We start from the raw sequence: 11,005 nt of genomic DNA, 5'->3' as shown, positions 1-11,005 counted from the left end.
AGCGGCGTGCGCGAGCTGGCGAGGACCGCGCGCGTACGTACACGCACGTACGCACGCCCCCCCACCCACGCATCGCGAGATCGCGTCTCCCGCCCACGGGATCAGCGCCCGCGCTTTGGAGGCTACTGCGCTTGCGCGGCCTCTGCGCGGCACTGAGGCCGAGGCAGTCTGCCCGCGTGCGGATCCGGCCCCGCCCCCGGCCCGCGGCCCCCCGGCCTGTGAAACCGTTCTCACCCCATTTCTCGGAATACCGGGTTAATCACGGAGTCGGTTTCTACGACTGTAGAGGCCCGGAGGCCTCCCTCCGGCTCGTGGGTGGTTGTGAGCGTGGAGGATCGGGACCCCCCGACGCACCAGCTGAGGCCGGGGGAAGACAGCGATTCCGTCCTTAGGAGCTGGGGCAGGGAGGGAAAGGTGTGCAGGGACCTGGCCGTCTGGTGGGAGCTGTAAGGTGGCACTCTGATCATCTGCGGGACCACCTGGCGCTCATCAGAGGCTCACTCCTGCGACCCGGGGCGTGAGCCTCAGCAGTAGAGGCAATCGTCTCCACAGGATCCACAGTTTCTTAAGGGGTAGTTTTAGGTGTGATTCAGCCCTCTCCTCACTGGAACCCAACGTGATCACAAAGTAACTGGGGAGAGAAGGGCTGAGGCAGGGATGCCACGCTTCTCCCTTCCCTTTTAGTTAATAAATGGACCCAAGTCAGGAGTCGGTGCTTTTCAGCAAAACGGTGGTGTTCTTGTTTGCTGGTCCTGGGGCTTGAACTCAAGGCCTGGGCACTGCCCCTGAGCCTTGTTACTACCACTTGAGCCACAGCTCCATTTCTGGCTTTTTGTTGGTCAAATTGGAGATGAGTCTCATGGACTTTCCTGCCTGCCCCTGCTGGATTCAAATCACAATCTTCAGATCGCAGCCTCCTGAGTAGCTAGGATTATACAAACAGGAGCTACCACTGGGGCCAGCAGCCAGCAACATCAGTCCGTCTGTTATCCATCCATCCCTCCCACCACCCCCTCCCTTGGTCATGGGGCTTGAACTCTAGGCCTGGGCACTGTGCCTGAGCTCTTCAAGGCTAGTGCTCAACCACTTGAGCCACAGCGCCACCTCGTTTTCTGGTGGTTTATTGGAGATAAGTCTCACGGACTTCCTGCCCGAGCTGGCTTTGAACTGTGATCCTCAGATCTCAGCCTCCTGAGTAGCTAGGATGACAGGTGTGAGCCACGGGCGCCCGGCTAACAGAAGCATATTCTTTAAAGCACTTGTAATTGAGATTTTTCACCTGCAAACAAAAGAGGGTTATTCAAATCATAGTGGGTGCTGAGGACTCAGACCTAAGTTCATATGATAATAAAAAGCCTTACGTGATGGAACATCCAAGTTAAAAGGTTTTACATGTTGTATCTTCTTTAGAATCACAATTTTCCTCGTTCTGTAGGGTCCAGTCACAGAACTAACTCCATTTCATCCCTCTGACCCTATTCTGACTCTTTTGCTTTTTCTTCTAAGCCACTGTTCTGCAGTTATTCCATATTTTTAAAACAGCGACTGAAACTATGCCACGCAGGAAATGCAAGCCTCAGAACAGATCATCCCAAGACAGAACAAGTCCACTCGCACCCAACAAGTATTGATTTCCCAGAGCCTCAATGAGCTTCCTAGAAGCAATCTCCAAATAAAGACCCAAGACCAAGGCCTGACCAAGATTACTTGCTGTCAGCTTTATAAGCCCTTCCCCTCTTCTCTATGCAAAAGCCTAACCCATTCCTTTGTTCCCCTCTTTCTGTAAAATCTCAAAAGTTCCTATCAGCTCCTAGAAGACAGATCTAGGATCGCCGAAACTCAATCTATTTTTCCCTATGTATCCACATGGATTACAACTCTTTTCAGGCCGGAATTGGAAAGAGTGGGCCACGCCTTGTCCTTCAAGACACTGAGCTGGGTCTCAGGCCCTAAACTCCATTAACAAATGATTCCACCATCAGAAAACCGAATATGTGAAAACACCAGTTTGTTTAAACTATTCATTTTAAGTATTATTAAGATTTTTGGTGGTTATTCACTAGATATAAATCCACATGGCAGAAGGGATTAACTTCCGTAGTGCTTCCTCCCATAAATGTCAAGACGTCAAAGGAGAGGGTCCAGAAGTGCTACAGACAAGGCACTTCACTAAGCAATGGGAAGATGCAAGGGATGGCTTGTCCAACCCCCGTGCAGTTAAGAGTCAAGAGGGACAACACGGGGTTAAGCTCTACTTCAAGCATGACCCTCTGCCAAGTCCTGTGCCCTGCTTTGGAATGAGGAACAACACATGAAACAGACAAACCCATTCATTCACCCTCCTGATGACCTGAAAGTCAGGGTCAGCCATGTGGTCTGCCAATTAGCCACACCATCTTCAATCACATCTACTAGCTCACCTCCAATAAACAGTCTGGAACCAAGGCTCATGTGTGCATCCCTGGCAGGATTCTTTGACAGGAAGCATTTCACAACACCATTCTAAACATTATTCTCATTATCTCTATAATAAAAATACCTCATTGTGCTGGGTGGCTCTGGTGGGTCTCACCTGTAATCCTAGGTACTCAGGAGGCTGAGATCTGAGGATCACATTTCAAAGAAGCCCAGGCAGGCAAGTCTCTTGAGACTTGTATCTCCAATAAACGACCAGAAAATGAGAAGTGGTGCTGTACTCAAAAGTGGGAGATCGCTAGCCTGGAGCAAAAGCTCAGGGACAGAGGCCAGGCCCTAAGGTCAAGCCCTACAACAAACTTCTCCCCCAAAAAGAAAACCTAATTATGCTATTACTACTCATATGTTAAAGGGAAATATAAAAGAAACTATCAATGTTGGAAAGTAAAAATATATAAACCAATTTGAGGGGATAGTAAGTTTTTTTTGTTTGTTTGGGGGCTTTTTTTGTCGGTCTTGGGGCTTGAACTCTGGGCCTGGGCAATGTCCCTCACCTCTTCAGCTCAAGGTGAACACTCTACCACTTGAACCACAGTGACACTTCCAGTTTTCTGAGTGGTTTACTGGAGATAAGAGTCTCACAGACTTTCCTGCCCAGGCTGGCTTTGAACTGTGATCCTCAGATCTCAGCCTCCTGAGTAGCTAGATTATAGGTGTGAGCCACCAGCACCCAGCTGTGAGACTCTTATCTCGAATGAACCACCAGAAAACAAGAAGTGGCTCTGTGGCTCAAAGTGGCAGAGTGCTAGCTTTGGGGAAAAAGCTCAGGGACAGCACCCAGGCCATAAGTTCAAGACCCACGGCCGATGGGGGGAAAAAAAATCACCCACAGGGATTTTGTGAATATGTTTGTTCATACTTCATCATCATATTGCCACTTGGACTTATAGCTGCAGAAAATATAGAAAAAATGGTAAATATCAAAATATGAGGGAATGTGGCCTGGTAAAGTTAGCTATTAGAGCTGGCCTATGAGTAGAACAGACATTTCCTCAAGCAGTGGTTATACTCAAGCCACATGTTCCCCTACAGAAAGATAAGTGTTCTTTAAGGGTCTCTGACAGTTACCACTGTCACACAAAACTATGCACCAAAATGTGAAGATCTGATGGCTCCACTCAGATCAACTGACTGACAGGGACAGAAACTTTTAGCCAGGCTGGTTTCAAAGTCTTGGGCTCAAGCAATCCTTCCTCATCTGCCTCCCAAGAACACCTACTACATGGAAGAGTATTGCACTGGGCAAACACAACTTAGAATCCTTCCCTACTCTAACAACCTTTTTCTTTTTTTGTTAGTCATGGGGCTTGAACTTGGGGCCTGGGCTCTGTCCCGGAGCTCTTTTCACTCAAGGCTAGTTAGTGGTCTCCCACTTTAAGCTACAGGGACATTTCCATTTTTCTGGCAGTTAATTGGAAGTAAGAATCTCATGGATTTTCCTGCCTGGTCTGGCTTTCAACCACCACCCTCAGATCTCAGCCTCCAGAGAAGCTAGGATTAAAGGCATGAGTCATCAGCGCGTGGTTTCTAAGAACTTTTGAATAGAAAATTGAAGCCAGGCACAGGGGGCTCATGTCTGTAATCCAGCCACTCAGCCGACTGAAATCTGAGGATAGGGGTTTGAAGCCAGCCCAAGGTAGGAAATCCATAAGACTCTTATCTCCATCATACAGCCAAAACAAACAAAAAACACGGGAGTGGAGCTGTGGAGCAAGTTGAGAAAAGGCTCAAGGACAGCACCTATACCATAAGTTCAAGCATGGGGGGGGGGGGGGGGGGGGGAGGTCCGGCAGCGGAAAATGTGGTTTATTAATCAAACTTTTAACTATTGAACCTACACTTCATTTCTGCTACATTCTCCACGTAGCGTCTAGCTCACAGAAGCACTACATAAATCTGTCACTAAAGGACCCTGGCTGTTAAAGCAAAGCAAGGCATCCATAAAGCAAAGAGCTCTGACATAACTGAGTTCATTTTGGAGGTTTGCTTTCTAGACTGCAATTCCCAAGATGCTGATAAGCTTTTTTTTTTTTTTTGGTTGGTCATGGGGCTTGAACTCTGGGCCTGGAAATTGTCCCTCAGCTCTTCAGCTCAAGGCTAATGCTCTACCACTTGAGCCACAGCACCACTTCCAGCCTTTTCTGCTTATGTGGTGCTGAGGAATCAAACCCAGGGTCTCATGCATGCAAGACCAACACTCTACCATTGAGCCACCTTCCCCACTCCTCCAATTGCTTTAATGAGACTTATAAATCCTCCATTTTGAAAGTGGCTCTCCATTAAAATGGACAGAACTAGCTCTTAATACCTTGGTACTGCTGCCATAAGATCAGAAGTCACAGATACACTGCAAGTATGAGTGGAACTCCTATGCATATCCACAAAGGCAGTGAGATATGAATGACATCACATGACAAACTATTTAAGGAGCCAGCCCCCTGGCTGTCCTTCAATCCAAAGCCCTATTCTATTTTGTTTTTCTGTAGAGCTAGGGATCAAGCTGTAGGAGAAAGAGGTGTAGGAATAAGTGCCACTGGGTTAAACTTGTGATTGGAAGATTAACCTATTAATTCATCTGCATTTACCTCATGCAAATACAAAAGACATTGATGACAGACAAGCTTTTTTGGGAAGAAATGTTTAGAAGAGACCTATATTTCAAATAGTTCTGTTGTTGTTGTTGTTTGGGGGGGGGCGGGGTATCACTCCTAGGGCTCGAACTCTGGCCCAAGGTGCTATCCATCCCTGCACTTTTGTGCTCAAGGCTAGCACTCTTGCCACTTGAGCTACAGCTTCACCTCCAGCTTTTGGCAGTTAATTGGAGGTAAGAGTCTCAGGAACTTTCCTGCCTGGGCTGGCTTTGAACCAAGATCCTCATATCTCAACCTCCTGAGTAGCCAGGATTACAGGCATAAACCACTACTACTCTGTTTAGTTTTGTTTTTTTTGGGGGGGGAGGGAGCGGGGGGGGGGGTATCAGTTGTAGGGCTTGAACTCTGGGCCTGGGCGCTGTCCCTCAGCTCTTCAGCTCAAGGCTAGCGCTCTACCACGTGAACCACATTACCACTTCCAGTTTTCTGGCAGTTCATTGGAGAGAAGAGTCTCACAAACTTTCCCCAGGCTGGCTTCAAACTACAATCCTCAGATCTCAGTCTCCTGAGTTTAGGATTACTGGAGTGAGCTACCAGAGCCTGGTGAACTTTTTTAAAAAAATATATATGGGCTGGGAAGGTGCTTCAGTGGTAGAATGCTTGCCTTGCATGCATGAGGCCCTGGGTTTGATTCCTCAACACCACATAAGCAGAAAAAGCCAGAAGTGGAGGTATGGCTCAAGTGGTAGAGCGCTTGCCTGAGCTAAAAAGCTCAGGGACAGTGCCCAGGCCAAGATTTCAGGCCCCATGACTGAGATAGATAGATAGATAGATAGATAGATAGATAGATAGATAGATAGATAGATAGATAGATAGATAGATAGATAGATAGATAGATAGATAGATAGATAGATAGATAGATAGATAGATAGATAGATAGATAGATAGATAGATAGATAGATAGATAGATAGATAGATAGATAGATAGATAGATAGATAGATAGATAGATAGATAGATAGATAGATAGATAGATAGCAATTTTTCTTTTCAATGTCTATAAATATAAACAAAACTATAGAAGCTCTAGAAAATGAGGAAAGATAATTTTAGGAAAATGTAGATTGAATTAACTTTATTTTATGAGGAATTTAGAAAACATAAGCAAATAATTGATATTGCATTAAAAAAAAACAAAGTCTATACATCATTCAAATTTTAGAAACCAGTGTGATATTTTAAAAATGTACTAACAGCAATGTTTCACCTTAGGACAAAATACCATCAGTGGCTCATCACAATTCGACATACACATGAGGAAAACGCAAGAGTAATCTAAATCTCTGGATCTCCAAGGAATCCAGTAAGCTGGAAGCAGCACCAATGTCACACCAATGTGGGACTGTCACTCATCCTATCAAAGAAAACAGACTTAACTCTTGGTGACTGATGTAAATAAATAAATAAACCAAGGTGAAAACCAAAGAGCCCACCACGCCTGGAATTGTGAAGTACATGGTTTATTTGTTCTCCTGTTGCATATGTTTTGCCTGCTTCCTGGTCAGTTAGATATATGGATGTATGAGGGCGCTATAAGGTCAAGTCCCAGGGAGAGCTCACTTTTCTTACTAAGGATAACTTTATATTGAAGAAATAATGTCTGGTAGTCCCTTGTCACTGTAACATTAAAATTATCATTTTGACAACTAGAGTATGCTTCACTTCATTTTTCAAAAACTAACTGAAGGATATTTAGAGATTTTTTTTTCCTCTTAATTTAGGAAATGTATCTAATCTTGGGCTTCCCTCCCCCCAAAAGTTTTCTCATATTACAATATGAAATTCTAATATACCAGGAATCTTGAGAACATTTGATAATACAGGAACAGCCATTCAGGAATCAGATCTTGGGGCTCTAAGATATAATTTGTGATTCCTTGTGTATTAAATTGCACCAAGAGGGCTGGGAAGGTGGCTCAGTGGTAGAGCACTTGCCTTGCATACATGAGGCCCTAGGTTCGATTCCTCAGCACCACATAAGCAGAAAAAAAAAGGCCAGAAGTGGCGCTGTGGCTCAGGTGGTAGAGCACTCACCTTGAGCTGAAGAGCTGAGGGACAGTGCCCAGGCCCAGAGTTCAGGCCCCACAACTGGACCCCCCCAAAAAAAATAAAATAAAAATAAATTGCACCAAGAGACCTTAAAGCCAGTCTGAAACTTGGGTAATGGTCTATTTAGTTATTATTTTTTGATAGTACTAGAATTTGAACTCAGGACTACTCCTGAGCCACATCTCTAGCCACCTCTCCCCCCCAAAAAAATTTTTTTTAATTTTGTTTTCCAGGACAGAATCTTACTTTGTAGCCCAGGTGAGCCTGAATTCATGATCCTCCTGCAAAAGCCTTCTCAGGCTGGGATTATAGGCTTGTGGCACTATACTTCACTTTCTAATGTGCATGTGTGCACATGCGGTACACACCAGTACTAGGGCTTGGGCTCTTATTTGGCTGGCTTGCTCACAGCTGGCATTCTACCACTTGAGCTATGCTTCCAGTCTGGCATTTTACTGATTAATTGTAGATGGAATCTTTCAGATTTTTCTGCCTAGGCTAGCTTCAAACCATCATTCTACAGATCTCAGCCTCCTAAGTAGCTAATTTTTATTTTCTTTTTGGTGATGCTGGGGCTTCAATATCTAAGGAATCAAGCTTACTAGTCAAGTGCACTGCTACTTAAACCTTGCCCTCAGCCAAAACAAATTAAGGGGAAAAAAATTCACAGCATAAACAATAACTCAGAAGAAAATCAGATTATAAGTAGTAGGGTGTTTGAATACATATCATATGTACAGATACCTAAACAAACACTTCCAGTGGGAAAAGGGAATTGTATTTAATACTTACAGGCTACAGTCACTTTCCTTTCAAAGAAAACGAAAAAATAATTAGTACCTAAGGACAGAGCCAGAGGCTGTAAGGAGAACTTGAAAGCAGTGAAATACTAAAATTCTTTGCAGTGTAAAGGAATGGAGGGGGAAAAGAAAAAACCTTCTGCTACAAATCTTTTAATTTTACCCAGATCAAAAGTAGACCAACTATTTGTAAAATTTCTATTACAAAATTTTTATATCCAGCCCATATGTTCCAGTGAATTAAGATTTAAGTTCAAGGTGAAGTGAACAGTATAGAACAAAGAATTTTACCTTTTCTCAGGAGATGATCACAATTTCTTTGAAAGCGGATAATGGAGTAGCCCCTTAGTGACTCAGACTTTATTACCTTCAACACAAAGTCTAAATGTATCCATTTTTAAACCAGTGGAATACTATCCAGATGTTTAAAATATTAGTATTTAAGTTTTACATTAAAGGACATGATTGCACTCTGAAAACAGACTGATTTAAATATAGTATAACTATTTGGGGGTACTTACTGTCAGAAGATTTCTTTAGCAAATACTGGTTTCTTGTATTTAAAAAATCAGCAAGACAGAATTTTAAAAGTCTTAATTTACAATATATTGTAAACTTCAGACAACGGCCACATGAGTGTATCACAGAACAGCATGGGTAAAAAGTATTTACTAGGTCTTCATAAGACTTTGTATCTTCCTTTATTTGTTGGTTGGTATGAATTTTGCTGTGACAGAAAACAAAATATACATGGTCAGAAACCAAGCAAAACAAAGTACTAAGATTATTTCCTTACTAATGGAGTAAAGATAAAGTGTCATTAACATTATAACATCTGAGGTAGTAGGAACTTTTTGATAGCTAATCACCTCTCTGTTCAGTGCTCCTGACCAACTATGTTTTGAATCAACTTAATGGGGCAGAACCTACAAGCATAAGGGTTTTGTTGTTGTTTTTTCTATGACTCCTAGGTCAAACAATCTTAAAGCTCTTGATTTAAAAGCTACTTTTCTCTTGTGAATCTTTTTTTTTTTTTTAATAATCTCTTTCCCTGAAAGCAGAATTTTAGAAAATTCTCCAATACACATTTTTAAAAGAGAAAGAAAATTTTCCCTTCAAAGTACCTTCATCCCAATGTGTCTGTTGTAGGAAGAATGTATAAACTTTAACTAGCACAGATGATTTAAGGGCATTTGTGCCCGCTTTGGAAAGGCAGTCTGGAAGAGCTCCTTCTTCCAAAACCAAATTAACTTGCTGCCTAAATTTAAAAACACTCACAGGGCTGAGGGCATAGCTCCAGTGATAGAGCACTTGCCTCGCATGTGGAGGGCCTGAGCGTAATCCTCATTAACACAGATAAACCAACAGGAAAAACAGGAAGAAGCCCATGTGTTGGTAAAGATTGCAATAACTGGAATCTTTATGCACTGCAATGAGTGCAAATTGGTTTAACACTTCTGGAAAATTAAAATAGTTAACCTATACATATTCTGTAAGTAGTAATTATACCCCCAGGTATATATCCAAAAACAAAACCAGTGATATGTACCAAAAAGATACAGAATATTAAAAAGCATTATTCAATAAAGCCAAAATCTAGAATAACCCAAAGCCCGATATGTATATTACTTATATTCACAACTATTACACAATCACGAAAATGAATGGGTTATTGCTACCTGCAATAACACAGATTGATCCCTTCAAAATAATGCTGCGATACAAAAGGAGTACACAGCATGTAATTACATTTATATGGAGTTCAAAGACAGGCAAAACTAATTTATGATTTTGAAAGTCACAATATAGTTGCATTTGACAGATCAACAGTGACAGGGAAAAGGGTAGTGATGTTCTCTATTTTCCTGATTTGTGTAGTGATTACATGGATGTGTCTACTTAATGATCTATACACTCGTCTGCGTTAATTAGAGTTCAAAAAGAAAAAAAAAAAAAAAAAGAGTCCTTGAGGTTTGTACTCACCAGTCGGATCAGTTCTTCTTTTATGAGCCTGGTGATTTCTGCCTTTGCTTTCTGCACAGCCAGTTCATTGGCACCTGGTGATTGAGTAGAAAATATTCAATTACTAGAATTACACTGGATGTTTATCCACGTCATGGAGGTCCAGGAGGAAACACTGTAGGTAACTTTTAGAGAACCACTGCCTGCCAAAAACAACTGTTCACTGCCTGAGAACATTGCCCATATTAACAAAGGGCTGCTTATTATTCCGATTGCTTTTTGAGTTTCAAATGTAACCACTGTAGACTGTGTGACATTAGTCTTAACAGTTCTGGTGATGTCAGGCCAGAGGTGAAATAGTACCTGCTTAGCAGGTACAAGGCCCTAAGTTCAAACCCTAGGAGCACATATGCACATAAACAAATGGTTCTGGTATGTTGATTAAAAAGAGCAAAGAAAGACTAGGAAGCCAGAAGAGAGTAGGAAAGGGCTAAATGGAAATACAACTTGATTTACTTTACAAATATTTATTATTTATTGAATTTTCTGAGGTCTGAAAGTGTGTGAAAAAGACACCATGTGAATATCTTAAAGATGAATGAAGGATAGGAATGTGCCTTAGTGGTATAGTGCATGAAGCCCTGGGTTCGATTCCTCAGTAACACATAAACAAAGGCCAGAGGTAGCATTGTGCTCAAGTGGTAGAGTGCCCTGAGTTCAAGCCCCGAGACTGGCAAAAAAAAAAAAAGAATGAAGACTGTCCAAGTTTTGGAGGGAGGCTGACAGGGAGAGGATGTCACAACAAGGAACCATATGTGCAAGGGCACAAGATTAATAAAAGAATGCTTCGCTCGGGCCTTCAGTGGCTCACGCCTGTCATCCCAGCTACTCAGGAGGCTGAGATCTGAAGATCACAGTTCAAAGCCAGTCTGGGCACGAAAGTCCATGAGACTTTTATCTCCAATAAACCAATAGAAAAAACTGGAAGTGGCACTGTGGCTCAAGCGGTAGAGCACTCACCTTGAGCTGAAGAGCACAGGGACAGAGTCCAAGCCCAGAGTTCAAGCCCC

At 42.8% G+C, this 11,005-nt stretch overlaps 1 protein-coding gene across 2 annotated transcripts in view; it reads right to left on the bottom strand.

The window, feature by feature from the left end:
* Positions 1-8,158: 8,158 nt before the first annotated feature.
* Ddx46 (DEAD-box helicase 46) overlaps positions 8,159-11,005 on the bottom strand; it is a 48,140-nt gene continuing 45,293 nt past the window's right edge. For both annotated transcript variants that reach the window (XM_042667045.1, XM_042667046.1), the window contains exons 22-23: positions 9,957-10,030; positions 8,159-8,700 (exon numbers count right to left, since the gene is read on the bottom strand). In XM_042667045.1, the coding sequence (XP_042522979.1) occupies positions 8,653-8,700; positions 9,957-10,030 (122 nt within the window). In that variant the 3' untranslated portion in view covers positions 8,159-8,652. The remainder of the gene's footprint in view (positions 8,701-9,956; positions 10,031-11,005) is intronic.

This window comes from Dipodomys spectabilis, unplaced genomic scaffold (assembly GCF_019054845.1).
Source record: "Dipodomys spectabilis isolate Male_0828 unplaced genomic scaffold, ASM1905484v1 ptg000375l, whole genome shotgun sequence".
In the NCBI taxonomy this organism is placed as follows: domain Eukaryota; kingdom Metazoa; phylum Chordata; class Mammalia; order Rodentia; family Heteromyidae; genus Dipodomys; species Dipodomys spectabilis.
This window is presented reverse-complemented; position numbering and strand designations above follow the sequence as displayed.